We start from the raw sequence: 20,228 nt of genomic DNA on the forward strand, positions 1-20,228 counted from the left end.
GGTAACTGGTAGTTTGGCGACATTTTGGAGGCGATAAAGGTAATAATGGTACCTGGGACTTTGGTAATAATGTGAGCAGTACTCAGTTCCGATTACGCATTATTTTGTGTGAGGGAAATGAGAGATCATGGGATATGTCATGTGATATTAATGGACGAATTACGGTTCTTTAATCGGAAAAGGGGGGAATTTGGAAGAATATCTGTGGCTGTATATTATTTTGTATTAAGCTTCATTGTGTGTTGTGTGAAGTAGGGCTGAATAATTTTGGGATTGTATGGCGCTATCTAAAGTGAATTCTAGATTTTTAATGCGTCATTCCGAGGCATTGTGATAAAGAGAATTTTGCTTTTTATTTAGTGGAGGAAGTGTGGAGGAAAAATTCACAGAAAAAATCGTTCAATAATTTTATTGAATCCATAATAAAATTGTATCCACCATGTAAGCAAGATTCTGAAGAAGATTAGGTAAGTTAGTATTTTTAATTATTTGAGGATATTATTTTTATGCATTGTTCTAAATGTAAGGTGGAAGTAAAGTAATTTGGTATTATTAGGAAAATTGTTATTAGCAATGATTTAGTTTAAAGTAATTAGGATTGTAAGCTAATTTTTATTAATTTAATGTATGTGCTTATTATATTTTAAGTAGTGTTTTTGAATTTAATTATATTTTAATTAAATGATAGTTATTTTGTGAATTTTATGTTTGTAGGAATTTGGTATACATTTTAGTTGAAGTAAACGTGCATGGAAATAATTTAAATTTTTGACACTATGTGTTTGTAATGTTTGCGGTATGAATTTGTTGGTGACGTTTATAATATAATAGATAATTTAGAGGTAAAAGTTTTTGGATATTTTATTTATTTTATACGGGGAAATGTTCATATTTGGAAAGGGTATATACTTTTTCGCGATCAGGTAATTTCATATATGTTCTTTTTACCGGGTTTAAAGATTCAGAAAATTGTCATGTATTTTCGTGAAATTTTTCTAATTTATGAGAAAAAAGCAGTGTACATGGATATAGTGAAGAGTGTGCGCAATGCCATTTTTGTGTAATTCTGGGATTTTTTTTAAGTAAAAATAAGCCGACGTGTACATGGTTTATGTGTATGTGTTATTTTGAAAAACGCGTAAGGAGTATGGTATTGTGCACTTTTTCCCAATTTTGAAGTGAATATTTGTCATGATTAAGCAGTTTTGTTAGATAAAATTTCTAGCATAAGTGTAATTCGGCTAGTAGATTGTTGGAAGAAGTGTTCAGTAGATAAAAAGAAAAGAAACATGTCTTTACTTCGTGAAGACAAAATGGCGGCGGGGAAAAAAAATAGAGGGTTGCTGTAAGAGATTTGGTCGCCAAATTTTCGCCAAAAAATCACCAAGTTACCATAATCTAAAGATCAACCAAAAACGGTGATTTAATATAGAATAGTCTTTGTGATTTTAAGCTTTTAAAATCCGAAAGTGATGACGATGATGAGTTATCTGAAAACGAAAGTGTTTATTATTCTGATAAAAATGATGATATTAATTCTGTTCGGTCAGCATCACCTCCCATAAATAACTCAGTGGATGAAAACATTATAATGCCTAGCAATATTTCCCTACATTTTCGTGATATCTTAGAAACTGTTTCTGAATTTAATGGCACTGATACATATCCAGTTGAATCCTTCATTGGTGATTTAGAAGAATCTTTTAAATTATTTAAGTTATCGGAATTACAGAAAATTGTGTTTGCTAAAAAATTGCTTACTGGTTCTGATAAAGTATTTATTAGGTCTTTGAAGAGTATAATATCATGGGACAAATTAAAAGAAAATCTTTTATCTGAATTTGGTTCTAAAATAAACAGTGCACAATTTCATAATTTGTTACAGAAACGACACTTGAAACCTGGTGAATCACTTTCCGAATATTTAATTGCCTTGCGTGAAATAGCCATTTGCGGTTCTGTTGATGATTCATCAATTCTTGATGACGTAATCAATGGGACACCAGATCAGAGTAGTAAAAAAATTGTTTTGTACGGTTGTAAAACTATTTCTGAATTCAAAGAGAAATTTAAAATCTATGAGAAAATTCGCGTTCCAGATACGAAGAATAAGGGTTATTCAAGTACTAACACACAAAATAAAATACACGCTGTATCTAAGAGTAAGGAACCAAGGTGTTATAACTGTAGAAGTATTGGTCATAAATCTAACTCATGTAACAATAAGAGTAAAGGATTTAAGTGTTTTAAATGCGATTTGTTTGGACACAAAGCCGTAGATTGTTCGAAAACATCATCTAAAAATATCCAAGATGCCAAAGCTGTTACTCCAATAACTCAGACTTGTCAGAAAGAAATGCATAAAACTGTTAATTTGGGTAATTTGCAAATTGATGCTTTAATAGATACTGGTAGTCAAGTAACGCTAATCCGAGAAGATATACATAAGAAGATAGGTTCTCCTGAACTTAAGTCGGCAGATCTACAGTTAACGGAATTTGGCAACAAACCTATAGAGAGATTTGAAGTTGAATTCCAAATTGATGTTTCTTTATTTAAATCAAATATTTTCGTTATCGCAGAAAATAAAAAATCTGATAGTGATTCCGAAGGGCATAAAAATGCTCATTGCAACGGAAATGGTTCTGAAGAAGTATTTGAAAAAGTTGTTAATTATGGTTTTTTACTTCCAAAACCAGAAACTGATCCTGTTAGTATACTTCCTGTTACAGCACAGAATGTGATCAAACTGGATACTTCATCTACAATCAAAACAAGTAGCATTGGTTCCCTGATTGTGAATTCTGATGATGTCCCGAGTGATGCAGATTCTGCTGTAAATGAAAATGATGCTATTAAAGATGAATTAGTGAAAAAAGGAAACTCAAGCACTATATAATTATCTTTGAAGCCAACGAGGAGAAACGCCATTGCAAAAGGAGGTTCTGAAGAGAAACACTTTCCCGAAGAAGAGTCATTTGCTAAAGATGATGAATCAAACGCGAATTCTACTAGAACAATTCCAGTAAAATACCTTGCAATAGAGAAGCAGAAGAATCTACTGGAGACAAGGAAACTACAGAGACCACCGAAGAAGAAAAGAAGATTGAAAAGCAGAAGACAGTTAAAAAGTCTGATGAATACGACGCTGATACAGAAAGCGAAGACGGAACAAAAGAAACTAAAGAAGGTGAGAAAAAAGAAGCGGAAATGCAGATTCAGAAGAACCAGGAAAAAAATTGAAAATCTTTGATAATGAAATAACGATTTTGATGATTCCTGATTTAGGCTTTTTCTGGACTAGACGAATTTCTCCCGATTTGACTAATGGACTATTGTTTTAAAGACGTGAACTAATTTAAGAAGACTGAAGACGATGTCTAAGGATGAAATGTATGAAGGAAGACGGCTTAAAGCAGACAGTATCTAAGAAAACGCATTCAGACGATGTTTAAGAAGACGTAAATACGAAGACGAATCCAGACGAATTGTTCCAGGCAACATAAAAGAAAGACGTGTTTGGGAAATACGTGTATTCAGATAGACTGTTAAAAAAATAAACGAACACTGAAAGAGCATTGAAAAAGAGAATAAAGCCGTTAGAGGAAGATGGCATCGTTCATTATAATCGGTATGCGCGACAAGCTGTGAGAATAAATCTTTTACTTTTTCGATGATAGAATTCAGACGATTCCGCCATTAAGACGATGACGCGACTGAAAGATGTTTACATGTAAAATTCAGTCGATTCTCTTCATCTGTATATATCATCTATGTAAATTCATCTTTCTACACATGTAATCATTTGTAGTCTGTAGCAACTGTTTATGTTTCATTAAATAATCCAGTTATTCACAAGTCGAATTAGTCATTTCAAGCCCCTAGACAGCCACATCGGAAGTAAGTTTACAAACATCATATTCCTAGACAGTAAGTACCGATTCTACATATATAAACATATATATATATGTACATATATATATATGTTTATATATGTAGAATGTGTTATATATAAACATAGAAACATGTATATAACATAAGGATAAATAAAGCGTAAAGTTAAGTTAAATTTTAACAATTCTCTTGCGCCATTGTTGCAAGGAATGAAATTTGAATTTAGCAAATATTCTCTATTCGAATAAAGCTAATTTAAAGTTAAATTATGAAATTATAATTGCATACAAATAAAAGATTAATCATTGCTGCGAACTAATTTACAATATAATTTAAATTCTGAGAGCATATATAAATTAAGTGCAAGTATCTAAAACCATGAAAAATATATAATATTAAAAGAAACTTAATCCCGAAAATGTTTCTTTTAAATTTTAAGACTAAATTTAATTTGCATAAGTGAATAATTGTTGATCAGGCAGGACACAGACCTTATTAAGGTGAAGTTGCCTCCAAACCTAACTCTTCAATTACTCAATTCGTGTTTCGTCATCCATATAGGCATGGGTATAGTAATATTCAAAATCAAAAGTAAAACTAAATGTAGTGAATTACTTTAAAAAAATTAAACTAAAGAAATTTTAAGAAATTTAGTAAGCAAATTGACTAGGAATCAAAATATTAATTAAATATTTATTTAAAGGAAGAAATAATAAAGCTAATTAATGTTCAAGTTAATAATCGGGTCCACACAAAATTGATTAATTCCTATATTTAAAAAGGCAGGCATTAATTTTTTAACTCTTTATTATATGATAACGTTAGCTTAAATCTTAACTGGAGGATAAAGGAGGATTTTGAAGAGTTAATGGATTATACTTGTAAATATTAATTAATTATTAATTAATTATTTTGTAAAAATGTGTATTAAATCAATACTGGATTCTTCTCTTTTACTAATGAAGGGCCAACTCTTTTTCAAAAGTCTCAATTATAGCCCGAATTGAGTGAAGATTTTTATCTTTTCTTTATCTTTTTCTAATTTTCCTTACCTTTGACCAGTATTTAGTTAAAGTTTTGATTAAACGTGTACAGCTTCAGTTTTAATAAATTCAGTTTATTACAAAAAAATGTCTTACAATAACCATTCTTTATTTATTTAATTCAATTTGTAATTTAAAAAAATTTAAAACTTGAAATTTAATTATATTAATTCTATTAAAATATTTATTCAAACTTTTATTCTATTTAAAAAAAAAATTTCGATTTCCCCCCCCAAAAGCATTTTTTCGAATTTTTACAATCGTTAATAGTTTGTAACATCTATTTTCACAAACCATACAGTTAGTAATTTTTACAATTTTTTACAGTGTGTGTGTAATTATTGCAAAGCCTCGAGGGCTATCTGCCTAAGGGGAGGGATGCCTTCGTGGAGGACTTTCTAAGGGAAACTGGCTCGTATACACGTTACACATGGGAAAAACCACGAAAACTCCCATGCAGCCAGCCCGTTCGCGGGATTCGAACCTCGGACCGAACTACCAGTGTTCAGCGACTTTACCGCTCGGCCGCTGGTGGGCCTATCACATTTTTACAATTCTTCACAGTTAACAACATTTTTGCACACAGAACAAGCATTTTACATTTTACATTTCTTAAGAATAGGTTTATTCTTTACAATTCTTTATAATTCTTTACAGAATAGGTTTTTACAATAGATCACAGAGGTAGCAGCTTAACACTCAACTCTACATTGTCTACAGTTAGCAGAAACAAACTACTCAACCTCACTTAGTTTAGCAAATGCTACTCCACTCTCCGAAATAGGTATGTATGCTCAAATGTGTAGTTACTAGATAAGTTAAATTAAAACTTACTATTTACTTGCCTTTTTAGAATTTTGATACATTGTATATATAGTTTATTTTTGGTTTACATGCACAATTCGTGTCGGAAAAGTTTCCAATAGACAGAGGTTTCTAATACTTTCTACTCTAAATTATGTTATTAAAATATGTTTTCTGTTCTGTAAATTATTAATTATTTAATTATTTTTCTCTAAATTATTTATTTATGTTCTCTAAGTTATGTTATTAAAATATGTATTCTACTTTAAATTACTTTGGCAATTTACATTTAATTAATATTTTAATTCCTAGACAAATTCTCAAAATTCGTTTAGTTTAAATTTCTTTAAGTAATTCACTGCATTTAGTTTTACTTTTGATTTTGAATATTACTATTCCCATGCCTATATGGATGACGAAACACGAATTGAGTAATTGAAGAGTTAGGTTTGGAGGCAACTTCACCTTGATAAGATCTATCTCCTGTCTGCTCAACTATTATTCAATTATGCAAATTAATTTAGTCTATTTTTTTATTTAGGGATTAATTTTTTGAAATATTATATATTTTTCATGGTTTTATATATTTGCACTTAATTTACATATGCTTTCAGAATTTAAATGATATTGTAAATAAATTCGCAGCAATAATTAATCTTTTATTTATATGCAATTAAAATTTCATAATTTAAAATTTAAATTTAAATTAGCTTTATTCGTATAGAGAATATTTGTTAAATATATATATATATATATATATATATATACATATGTTTATCTATTCTCTTAAAAAATGCTTCGAAACCGAGGAAGACAGAAAATAAACAACCCGTCTATTAAGGTTTAATTACTCTCTCCGAGTAAATAACTTTATAAATAAGCTCTTTTGGCTAAAACATAATACATGACTATGTTAATACTCATCGTAAACAAGAATGTTTGGTAATCTTGATTTGCTTCAAAATTGAAAAAAAATTAAATAATTATTAGCTAATTACATACGTATATTAAAAATATAAAATTTCTGAAAATGCATACAAGTGAAAGAGCACGTGTGAGCTAGCTGTGTGTATTTTCAAATAGAATCAAGCTACAAATTTATGCTGAACATTTTTCAACTATAAATATATGGCACTGAAATGAAACATTAAAATAAATAAGTAAAATAAAACAAAATAAAATTGTAACTGTTCCTGGATTTGGCGTGTGAACATTTAATGAAGTAATGCATTTATTTCACTTATGAAGTAATACTCCTTTTTAAATTTGTACAAAATATCAGACTAGATATTGTAAACTGATAACTATTATGTTAATATTTTGGCATGATGCAGTAACTTGCGCCGAGATCCAAATTTTGGAAAATACTTTCATATTATCATTACAGTGACACTGTAGTGTAATACATATTATTTATCTATTCCTGTAGTAACAAATTCATTAATCTGAGAATCAAAGTCCAGTTCCTGACAAGGGTACAGTCAGTTATTTTTAGATGTGAAAATATATCTCATTTCTTCGTGTGCTCTGTCGTAGCAAACGGAAAATACGAGTTACTAATCCCGACGAGACCAAAACGAATTTTTTAACTTTTATGCTTCGAAAAATCTAGTAAATTTTAAAATTTCTCTTTGAACTGAACTATGGTTGATCTCCCCCATCTGGATTGGTCCTCCATCGAATGGATCTCGTGCATCTCCCTGATCGTCTTTATAGTCAGGAGCAATATAAAAAAATATCGCATTCCCCAATGCATATTCTTGTCGTTGTACATCCAGTTAATAGTTGAAAGTTAAGTAATTCGAACAATTCAGCTGTTAATTCGCACCCGATAAATACATAGAGTTTTATTCGTATTTCTTACTTCAGTAAACCAATGTTCCTCTGTTGCCCAGCACTGTTGGTCCGAAAATCGCCCCTTCCATTTTTCTGCAGCTAAAATTCTTCAAAAATATCTTCTATTGGTGAATTCGATTTTCTAGAGGAGTTTCACATTCGAAAAATCTATCTCTTCTATTTAACGATCTTAATTCCAATCCAGCTTTACCTTCTGTCTTTAAGGAAATTATGTTTTAATTTTCTTGTTTCATCAATAGATGGCGCCAGTATCTTAACTCATTTCCAGCCATTCTTATCTTATCTTATCACTATATCTTATGTTGTTCATTCGCAGTTTTGTAGCTGAGGTTAACCTCAGCTACCAGCTGCAAAACCATCGAAACTAGTCCTGTGAAAATTTGCAAATATAACGCTGATTTTTGTTTTGTCTGTTGTTTGACCTCTAAATTAATTCGACGTGTTATTTTAACCTAAATGGCATAATGTCTCAGTAATGACAGAACTACATGATATAAGTGATAATTGTCACTAAATTAGACTGGTTGACTGATCATTCCTTGCCCTCTAGTCACTTCTTAGGTGAGATGGATTGGTTTTCTTAGGTGAGTGTTCTGGAAATACTCAGTTTGTAAATAATTAAAAACATGAAACTTAAGTAAAATACATGAAATTTAAGTAAAATACATGAAGTTGACACTAAGTTTTCTTTTGTGCACCGCCGTACGCACCCTTTTAGTAGCCTATTTTTTGTATTGTATTTTTTGTACATTATGACTGAACATCGAATGAAATATCAAACTCGGATAGTAACTACCTATGCAAAAATATTTATCCTCCAACAACAAAAACAGAAAGAGAAAAGCAGAAAAAAACTTTAAAAATGATACGCTCCGTTAATAAAGATTCTGTGGAAAGAGAACTATCTGCTAACAGGTTACCCAGCGAAGTTTAGACTCACTTCTAAAAGTTGCCATAGCAACCAAGAACTTCAGAGGAAGGTCTTTATTTGTATCTATAAATACCTCAAGCTTCAAGCTATATATTTCGTGTAAATAAATATGCAGGTATAATGAAATATTTTACGGGCTATCTGCTGATAACGGTAAAATTGTGTACTTTATAAAAAATGCCTTTTTGAAAATGGCAAACACAAGCGTTCAGAATTCTAAAGTTGTAACGTGTTTAATTTTTTTTATGTCCAAAACACAGTATTTGTGTTAATTAAAGAATATACACAGTCTGGTTAAAGCGTTTTCGGATTGAGCTCATAAAAAAAATCAATGAGTGCAATAAACAAAATTAAACAATTATTCCACAGATAACCCTTGTGAAGTTTGCAGAGATCCTCAAGCCATTCGATTAGTGTTCTGGAAATACTCAGTTTGTAAATAATTGAAAACATTGCTTTTACGTGATCTTGTGTATAGCAACAATATATCAGACGAGTAATTTGAAGAACCTAGTTCGATTCTCGGCAAGGACACAAGCAGTTTTTCAAGATGCTTAATGTCTCAGTAGCATGTCATGAAGCAAAAAAAGTCATGATACCAGCATATATTATATTGTGCTATCTTTCAAAACAGTATTTAAAAAAAAATTGAGAATTAAGCTTAGCTAAAGCTTATTTTATAATCATTGGCGAATAGAATCATTCTAATTTTTGTAATACAAATTCATGGAAATGTACGCTTTGTCTCCAATGAAATTTAAATTGTATTTTATAAGATAAATATAAGGGAAAATATAGTTGCGTCCATTTCCTTCCATAAAAGTACCCATTTATCAGTATCGCTGTTGCTAAATTTTAATTGATATAAATGTAATAAATTAGAAATCTCCTCTATTTCTAGTATTCGGAATATTCATTAAGAAAAAATTTCTTTTATCTGACAGAAAAATTAATTTACTGAAAATAATCAATATGGAAGCACAAAATTTAAAAAAACGCACAAATTAGCTGCTCTTTCTTATGCGCACAATATTATTTACTTAAATAATATTCTAATGCGCACAATTAATCTACTTCTAATGCGCACAATTAGCTGCACAAATTAGCTGCGCAAATTAGCTGCACTGACATATATAGCATAATATAGATTTATTAAAAAAGGAATAAATTACAAATTCCAGTTTTTCCTTCATACCATCTTTATAGAATAATATGTTTTCTTTTGGGTGTTTTGTTTCGGAAACTATGCGCATGACAAACTGGTATTCATATGCGAGGAATAGCAGTCATAAACTTTAGTTTAAAAATTAGAATTCCCGTTTATACGTAGGATATTCCTAAATTTCATTCGCAATAAAATATGTTTCATTCGCAATAAAATATACTTAAAAAATAATGAAATAAGTCAAATGAATTATACGTGCGATCTCAACATTCTTAATGAAATATTTTGTCTAAATTAAAACTATCATTTTCATATTATTAAATTAAAATACATCAGTTACATGAAACTTAAGTAAAATACATGAAGTTGACACTAAGTTTTCTTTTGTGCACCGTCGTACGCACCCTTTTAGTAGCCTATTTTTTGTAGATACATTATGACTGAACATCAAATGAAATATCAAACTTGGATAGTAACTACCTATGCAAAAATATTTATCCTCCAACAACAAAAACAGAAAGAGAAAAGCAGAAAAAAACTTTAAAAATGATACGCTCCGTTAATAAAGATTCTGTGGAAAGAGAACTATCTGCTAACAGGTTACCCAGCGAAGTTTAGACTCACTTCTAAAAGTTGCCATAGCAACCAAGAACTTCAGAGGAAGGTCTTTATTTGTATCTATAAATACCTCAAGCTTCAAGCTATATATTTCGTGTAAATAAATATGCAGGTATAATGAAATATTTTACGGGCTATCTGCTGATAACGGTAAAATTGTGTACTTTATAAAAAATGCCTTTTTGAAAATGGCAAACACAAGCGTTCAGAATTCTAAAGTTGTAACGTGTTTAATTTTTTTTATGTCCAAAACACAGTATTTGTGTTAATTAAAGAATATACACAGTCTGGTTAAAGCGTTTTCGGATTGAGCTCATAAAAAAAATCAATGAGTGCAATAAACAAAATTAAACAATTATTCCACAGATAACCCTTGTGAAGTTTGCAGAGATCCTCAAGCCATTCGATTAGTGTTCTGGAAATACTCAGTTGGCATGACTCTTAGCTCCCTCGTAGCGTTTTATGGGATAGTATTGATAGCGTCAAATCGACGGCCTTTCAGCTTTAATTTCAGTTTTGGTAACAAAATGGAATATGGTGATGATAAGCCCAGCAAATAGGGGGGCTGGCATAGCACAGTTACATACTTCTTTGCCAAAAACGAAAGAGTAAAAGCTGCATTGTGAGACGGCGCATTATTATGCAGCAAGAATCAGTTTTTGTTTGCATTTCAGCAGCCGATCTGATACACCCATATAAAACACCGCACCTGTTTTTCCTTCAGGAACGAATTCCGGATGAATCAATCCTTTGCAGTAAAAGAAAAAACTTTAACACATTGTTTTCACATTCGATTTTCCGAAAAGCATTTTCTTTGGCTTTGTCGAGGTTTCTGTAATCTATTTTCGTTTCTGGATCGTATGGAACACCATCATTCATCGAATGTGATGATTGTTTTTCAGCGTTACGGCCGGAAAATTCCGTATAGAAGGTTGCCTTCTATATTCATTACACATGAAAATTTCTGCTAGCTTTTAATGTATATGGTTTCAGTTTGAATGTATATCGGAAGAAAAGGAATCAATGTACAAAATTAGAGAGTCATTTTTTAATTAAAATAAAAAAATATCACTTATTCATGACATTTTGAAGAACTTTGAAATTTCAGGGCTAAACCCGTAACACTTGGAGGGTTAAAGTCTGGATCGCGACTTCGTATATCAAGAATATCCTGACAAGAGGCTACTTGATCATTCTTTTGTTCTGCTGTTGGTGAATGCGGAATAAAACGTTCATATAATTTCCGTTTTCCTAAATTGGCACTAATTAATCTATGGATAGCTTCTTTATCAATGATTAAATGCTTTGCAAGCGTTCTAATCGCTAATCGACGATCTTGACGGACAACTTCAATATTCGTGGCAGTTCGACTTGTGCTAAGGCGACTGTACTCCTCCGTTCAAGTTCCCTTTCCGTTTTGTAGATGGCAAGAGGCTGCTAATAATGATGGGTTTTATATTTGCTTAAAAACAAGATTTTGACATCAAATGATTGTCTGTTTCAACTGATTGTTTCCAGATCGTCAGTGGAAGCTCACATTTAATTGTACATTAGAGGATTCTGAACACTTTACTCACAAATACTGCTGATCACAAGAACTTTCAGCATAAGAGCCAAAATGGCTGGCGTTAGAAAGTAAAAAATTATCGTAGTTATAGATTACAAAATTGTATACCTAAATCTTTAACAAATATGCAACTATTCTGTCAATATAATTTATCTGTTGCTTACTGGAGAAAAGAAAATCTTACGTTTCGGGTTGGAGTGAAACTTGACTGAGACAGTGTACCCTTGTCCTTTAGTAGGCACTCGAAACTCTAGCAGCCCTACGTTTTGAGAGGTCTTGAATAATTTTCTAGGTTTGGATTTTCCGCAAAATTCAATAAATCGTTTTTCTGCTGGTATCGGATGATCTTCAGGACTTGGGAAAAATTGTCCATTGAGTTCCCAGCCATCTATGACCTGTAAGAAGAAGAATTCCTAATAACTCTACTCAAATTAACAATAAACCTTCTACTTAGAAAGTATTTTACTTAGTAAAAGTAAAACATAATAAGTAAAGTAATTAACAAAAGATCCAAATAGCAAAGAAGCAAATCTTGCTTAGAATTTGCCTAAGAATACATTAACGTTTTACTGATTTCTGCGTCAGTAACGCAAACAAAAAAATTAAAATTCTTCGAAGCAAAACAGCGAGGCAGTTATAAACAATTTTCAAATATTTAATGTTATCCAAACCTAAGATTTATCTGCAATAAATATCTTAAGCAGAAACGTTTCTCTGATAGTTTTCACTACTGATAAAATATTTTAGGGAAACAGTTAAAAAATTCTAAATAAGTGAATAAAAACAAAAATAATTACGCTGAGTAATCCTCCTTTAGTGCAAGATATATCGAATGATTGGAATTCAAATTCTACTTGCTTGTCAGGTTCGGCGATGATATATAAACCACAGACTTGTTCACCTGTGCCCGGTGACCTGAATGAATACAAGCCTTCTTCTGATTTCACAAAGATACATTCTAAAAGTAAAGAAAGTAAAATACAATTTTTAAGTAAATAATGTTGTAGTTTATATCAGTAATACGCATATGACAACTAGTGCATAATAGGTATCAAGTAATTTTGTAAAGGTATTGGGGTTGGCAAGAAAGTAATTTCGGTTTGCACAAACAGATAGCATTATGTTTCTTTTTCTTCTCTCAATTGTACATTTTTTTTCATTTGAAATGTGGCAACCGAAACTTTTATGCTGCTACAAAAAACATTCTGTGTATTTTTGTTAACAGCACTTAGTTTACTGTCAATTTTAACATAGAAGACAAAAAAAAAATCGGCATATTTTGCTCACTTGGCTTTCATGAAAGCAAGTGAGCTGCTGAGGTTCCCAAAGAGATATGTGAAGTTTTGAAGTTTATGGTGATGATTGCTTAACAAAATGCATGCTTCAGAATTCATTTATAAAATTTCGTTCTGGAGATTTTTCACTTGCAGGTGACCAATCTTATGGCAGACCTTCTAAAGTAGATGATAATAAAATTAAAGCCTTAATTGAATCGAATCGTCATACAACCAATTTTCCAGATCGTCAGTGGAAGCTCACATTTAATTGTACATTAGAGGATTCTGAACACTTTACTCACAAATACTGCTGATCACAAGAACTTTCAGCATAAGAGCCAAAATGGCTGGCGTTAGAAAGTAAAAAATTATCGTAGTTATAGATTACAAAATTGTATACCTAAATCTTTAACATAATAATTTCAAAAAGTTTAATAGAATGCAAAAGGGTTAATTGTATCGCACAGAACAATTGAAAATCACATAAGATGTCTTAGGCTCGTTAAGAAGCTGAATATTTGGATTGCGCTTGCATTGAGAAGAGAAAAGAAATTTACTTAACACAACGAAACAATATACACGATATTTATTTCAAGCGTATTGCATTCGACCTTATTTTGAAACGAATTATCACTGCTAATGAAAGGTGGATCGTCTGCAATAACATTAATCGAAAAAATCATGATCCAAGTATGGTGAATCAGCACAAATCAAATTGAAATCTAATTTGCGTCAGAAAAGGATCATGCTTTCAGTTTGGCAGGATTACAAGGGTGTTGTGTATTTTGAGCTGGGTTCAAGTAACCAAACAATCAACTCACATGTTTGCAGCCAATAACTTATGAAACTGGAGGAAGCAATGAAAGAGAAAGGCCAGAATTAACAAATGGTAAAGGAATCGTGTTCCACCGCGACAATGCGAGACCTCACACATGTTCAGCAACGCGTACAAAATTATTGGAGCTTAGCTGGGAAGTGATGTCGCACCCCATATATGACCCAGACCTTGCGCCATCAGATTATTATTTATTTTGAAGTTTTAAAAACGTTTAAGTGGTAAAAATCCTAGTAATAATAAAATAATAAAGATGACATCATTGGTTGAATTTTTTGCTGTTAGAGACTAGATGAGATGACTAGAAAACTATTTGACTGCTTAAAGTTGATTTTTTGTACAAAAGAACTGAGTTTTATTTCACACTAAAAATCGTAATTACTTTTCCGCCAGCACAACTCAGCGAGCTACCAGAAATAATGGGCATGAAATAAAAACAAATCTCGTACACGCATTTTCCAATAAAATTACCTATATAATAATGTATATTAGTATCTTAATTTAACTATCAGATCTTCTTTTTAAAAAAATGTCTTCCTCGCAGATGATTTAAAGACAGATTATTTCTATAAGATTTGGGGACAATAATTCAATGTATAAAATTAATTAGCAAGAGAGTGTTCTTTTAGACACTTCAGAAATCAGATAATTTCTATTGATACCAATAATTCTGTCACTGAATTAGAATTGGTATTCAAAAATAAAACATTCCGATAAAAAATTAACCCGCATATAGATGTCTTTAAAGTATCTGCAATTAAACAAAGATAAAAGGTCTAAATATTTTACGAAACGACAGAAAAGAAAATTATTAGGAATGAACATTTGTCTGCTTCTGTATGCACATTTTGGTACTTCAAAAGTCTATGACACCAATGTATTAATTCTATTAATTTATTAATATGCCATTAATATGTTTTGTATTGGCTTATTATAGTACATCCTTAGATAAGTGTTTACTTTTCGATAAAGTGCTACTTACTTACAAGCTGATGTGAAAATAAATTGCATTATCATTGTACAATGAACCTTATTTTTTACTGAATGCATTTCTGATAGACGGTTGGTGAATAATTATCATATTTAACAAGTATTGTAACTAATTAGACTGTATAAATAGTTCCCCTTCTCCAGGAATAAAGCTCATGAAGAAGGGCGTATGTCTTCGTTATGACTTTGGTAACAAAACTTTGAAACTGGTAATTATATACGAACTCTGCATCGATTTCAGGTTGCTCTTTTGCCTAAGTTTAAATCAATATCATCCATATCAAAACGTTTATCACTTTGTGGAGCAGTTTAATTATGTAAAACTGCTGTGTGTAGATGATAATGATACATGTTATTTTCGAGTAAATAAATTCAAATTCAGTATCAAATTTCAGTCATTAATTTTCTAGCATTCTAAAAATACACATTTTAAAATACACAAATATAACCTGTGATGTAGCCGTTCCTCAATAGACACTAATGCCGGCTAGCTTTAAAAGGGTTTATTAACAGAGCACACAGGAACGGTTACAAACAAAAGAAATATATATAAAAATGAAACATAAACGAAATGGAACATCAAACATTGAGAATAACATAACATAGTAAGCTTTCATCATGGCGGCTGGAGGTCGACTGACGATTTTTTTCATATCGCCACGAGATGGCGTTTAAATAAAATAGTTCGGTTACAGTTCATGAGTTCATGGCGTGAATAAAATAGTTCAATTACACTTAAATAGGTCTGTTACATCCTCCCCCTCTGACTTCGTAGACGTCTCGGCAAGAAGTCAGGAACTGACATTTGTCTACTTTGTGCAGCGGGCGGAGAATCAGATGGACGGGCTCCAGTTTGACGAGGAGTAGATTTTGCGTCACCAGCACCTTGTGCAACAGGTGCAGATTCGGATGGTATTACACGTTTCGGGCGTCCTCTTTTCTTTAAGGGAACCACTGGAATTACACGAGCTGAGTTTTGCTTATTTCGATCTTGATATGGTTTCAAGGCTGAAACATGATACTTGCCGAGAATTTTGTCTGGTTAATGAGGATCGGCAATATCATAAGTGGTTGGAGATCTTGTAGTCACTATCACATAAGGACCATCTCTCTTGGGCATGAATTTAGCAGTTTTCTTCAGTGGACCTTTGCTGATTGGGTGGAGGGTGACCCAAACTTTATCTCCAGGAACGAATTTCGGTGTTTCTCTTCGTTTTTTGTCAGCATATCGTTTCTGCTTATCTTGATGCATTTCGACTCTTTCTCGTACCTGTTGTACATTTCTTGCAAAACGTTTCAAATATGGAGTAATTTCGGGAACAAAATTATCGTTCTCAATTACGGCTTTTATATCATGCTTTACATCATCTAAGGTTCGTAACTCTCGTGCAAATTGAAGAAAAGCAGCAGAATGTCCTGTTGAAGCACATTTGACTGTATTCAAAGCAAACCTTATTACTGGCAGTTTATCCTTCCATGACTGATGGTCGTTACCAACAAGTATTGATAAACGTGGTTTCAGATCTCTATTCTTCCTTTCAACTGGGTTAGATTGTGGGTGATAGACAGGAGTAAGACTTTGATCAATGTTCAAGATATAGCATAGTTGTTGCATAACAGCACTAGTAAACTGGGTACCATTAACACTTATTATTTTCCTGGGTAACCCAAATCGAAGGGCGACTTCCTCCAAAAGAATAGTGGCACATTCTCTGGCCGTGGCTTCCTTTAAAGCAAATAGTTCTGTCCACTTCGTAGCACAGTCCTGCACAATAAAAATCCCTTTTCCCCCAGACGGTGTTTCAGGAAGGGGACCGAAAAGATCAATTGACAAGGTTTCAAAACGTTGAGCATAGACTGGAGTTTGAAGTAAGCCAGATGGCTTTTGATTACTGGCTTTATAACGACAGCATTCGAGACAGCTTTTGACATATTCTGCTACATCCTTTCTCATTCCAACCCAGTAGTATCTTTTTGCTATTCGATAAAATGTTCCTTCAGATCCATAGTGACCGGCCGTTGGCGAATCATGATATTCTTTCAAGATTTCTGCTTTTCTTTTTTGAGGTATAACTAGTTGAGCTTCTTCCTCTTCTGAATCAGGGGAATATCGGTACAAAACTCCTCTGTTCATAACGTAGCCTCTTCCAGTCCAAGTTGCACAGTCTGCTTCTTTCTCTGGACTCTCAAAAGTTTCGATGATCTTCCGAAGATCATCATCTTCTAGCTGTGATTGTCTTAATTCTGCAGGGCTAATAGTAGGTATTTCAACAGAGACAGCACATACTTGACAAGAATCTGTACTTGAGTGTTCACAAATAGGACGAGACAATAGATCAGCAAAAAAAGTTCAATCGTCCAGGAATGTAATTGATAGTCAGATTGTAGGATTGGATTTGTAAGGCCCATCTTGCGAGCCTACCAGTTGGTGACTTTAAAGACATCAGCCATTTCAATGGTTGGTGGTCAGAGGTGATTGTGATAGACTGGCTTTCAACATATCCTCTAAATTTGTTGAGTGCCCATACTACTGCTAAGGCTTCTTTTTCTATGGTGGAATAGTTTCGTTCTGATGCAGTCAGCAAGCGGCTGGCATATTCTATAGGGTGTTCGTCATTTTTCTCCCTTTGTAGCAACACTGCTCCAATGGCTACATTGCTAGCATCTGTGCGAATGATAAAAGACTTCGTTCCATCAGCTTGCTTAAGAATCGGCGGGCTAATTAATTTGGATTTCATCTCTTGGAAAGCATTTTCTTGTTGTGCTTCCCACTTCCACAGCGCTTTCTTCTTTGTTAAATCCGTTAACGGTTTGGCTATTTGAGAAAAATTTGGAATATATCGACGATACCAGGAACACGTTTGTACGAACGATTGCACTTGCTTAACAGTTTTCGGCGATGGCATGTCTGCAATGGCAGCAGTCTTGTGTGGATCAACAGCTATACCATGCTTAGTAATGTAATGCCCTAAATATTTCACTTTTTCACAACAGAAGTGGCACTTCTCACGATTAGCATTGAGCTTGAATAACGATAGACGTTGGAAAACTTGTTCTAAGTCAGAAAGGTGCTTTTCGAAGCTAGATGACAGCACGATGATATCATCTAAATATGTCAAAGCAAACACATTATTAAGTCCAGAACGGAACCTATCTATCAATCTAGAAAAAGTGGCAGGAGCGTTTCTCAATCCGAAGGGCATTCGGGTAAATTTATATGTACCAAAAGGGCAAACAAAAGCAGTCTTATTTTGATCTTCTTCAGCTACTCTCACCTGATGATAACCGGATCTCAAATCAATAGTTGACATATAAGGTGTCGGTTTTGCTTCACTCAACAAATCATCTATACGTGGCAAAGGATAAGTGTCTGGAACGGTTTGAGCATTTAGGTTACGATAATCAATGCATAACCGTACTTTTCCATTTGACTTGGGAATCAGAACTACAGGAGAGGCATAGGGGCTTTCACATTCTTTTATGATACCTTGTTTTAGAAGGAAATCAAGTTCCTTTTTCAACAGTTCTTTCTTACTTGGGCTCATCCGATATGGAGGGACTGAAACAGGGGGGCTGTTTCTTGTGTTAATATGGTGTTCAATGAATGGAGTGGCTTCTCCCCCTACTTTGAAGACAGTGTGATATTTGTTAAGCAAAGCATCAGTTGCAAGCCGTTGGGCTGTAGTTAACTGTTGTCCTTCATTTTCTCGTAGTCGGCAGTTGTTTACAACAACTGGGGTTTCTTCCAGTACTTGGGATTGATGAGGTTTCACGAAGCTATATTTTCTTCGAGGTTCATCAGAAAAGTTCCACCTATTTTCAGCAAGATTTAAAACAATTTTAGCTTTTTGAAGAAAGTCAGTTCCTAACAGAGTCGAGTTATTTTTGGCATCAGGCAACACAAGGAGCGGAGTTTTGAACTCTCTGCCTTCGAGAAGAATAATTTGTTCGGTGCGAAGTACTTCTTTTTCAGATACCAAACCATCAGCGAAAGACACCTCTAGTGTTGTCTTTTCAAATACTGCATCTTGTTTCTGCAGAATATGATAGAGGGATTCACTTGCAATTGAGTGACTAGCACCAGTGTCGGCGAAAGCTGTACCGGAAACACCACCAATACTAATTGGAAATACAGCAGTCCGAGTGGAAGATAAACAGGATCGTATTTGGATAGTGCCAAAATTTGATGAATTTGAAGTCTTTGGGGGGGTTACAGTCTGGATATTTAGACTTGATAAAACCAGCTTTTCCGCACCCATAGCATGTTAAAGGAGGTCGCTTTTCCTCTGTTTGTTGCTGAACACGATTTGAAAAGGTTTTATGAGTTCCCTGTATGTCCCTTGTTCGATTTTCTACTTTGTGTTTGGATGGATTAGTCGGTTTGTAAGAATAGTTCCGCCTGCCAGGAAGTTCAGTTTTATAGTTCGTATTTTTAACACGTACAGCTTCATAATCATCCAATTTCTGTACTAATTCAGATGAACTCTTTATTTTCCCCCAAGTATCAATAAAATGCTCCTTAACGTCACTACTGACTCTTCTTTTAAGCTGATCCGTCAGGACCAAGTCTTTGAGTGATTCAAAGTCTGTAACATCGAGACTATGGAGCCACTCTTCGAGATAATTGTTTAATTCGTAAGTAAAATCTTTCCATAAAGACCCAGGGTGTTTTTGGTATGTAGTAAGTTTAATTCGAAATGATTCAGCATTTAATTTGAATCTTTGTAGCAGAATCTTCTTGATGTAAGAATAATCTTCTAATTTGTCTTTTGGTTCTCTTAAAATAATTTGCGAAATGTCTATAGGCAGAAGAGGTAGGAGATGAGTGATGTAATCTATTTGTTTTATATTAACTTTCTCACATTGTCTTTCAAAAATTTGCAGGTAGGTTGCAATGTCAGAAGTTCCTGTAAATTTAGGGATTAGGTGTTGAATATTTGTTCCAATAGCTGCATTTGAAGCAAAGGCGGCATAGTTAGGGTTTGAGCTAGCAGCTGCCAGGTTTAATTTTAAACGTTCCAATTCTAATAAAAGTCCTTGTTCTTTTCTTTGACGTGTCTCCAGATCGTTGCTTTCACGTTGTTTTTGTTGTCTAGTTTCGATTAAAGTTTCCAGAAGATTCCTGGTAAAAGCCTCATCATAAGTGTCAGAATTGACAATAAGATCTTTAAGATCTATTACTCGCATAGTGTCGTTTACAGTGAGACCCAGTTCTGCAGCGAGAGATTTTAAATCCTCTTTTCGTGC

At 33.0% G+C, this 20,228-nt stretch overlaps 1 protein-coding gene across 1 annotated transcript in view; it reads right to left on the reverse strand.

The window, feature by feature from the left end:
- Positions 1-20,228, reverse strand: part of LOC118184848 (corticotropin-releasing hormone-binding protein-like) — a 189,327-nt gene that overhangs the window by 39,877 nt on the left and 129,222 nt on the right. Inside the window, exons 3-4 of the mRNA XM_085825994.1 lie at positions 12,677-12,837; positions 12,064-12,274 (exon numbers count right to left, since the gene is read on the reverse strand). Of these exons, the coding sequence (XP_085682120.1) occupies positions 12,064-12,274; positions 12,677-12,837 (372 nt within the window). The remainder of the gene's footprint in view (positions 1-12,063; positions 12,275-12,676; positions 12,838-20,228) is intronic.

Source organism: Stegodyphus dumicola, chromosome 1 (genome assembly GCF_044657685.1).
Source record: "Stegodyphus dumicola isolate Sdum_Otavi_A_Nest chromosome 1, ASM4465768v1".
Taxonomy (NCBI): Eukaryota; Metazoa; Arthropoda; class Arachnida; order Araneae; family Eresidae; genus Stegodyphus; species Stegodyphus dumicola.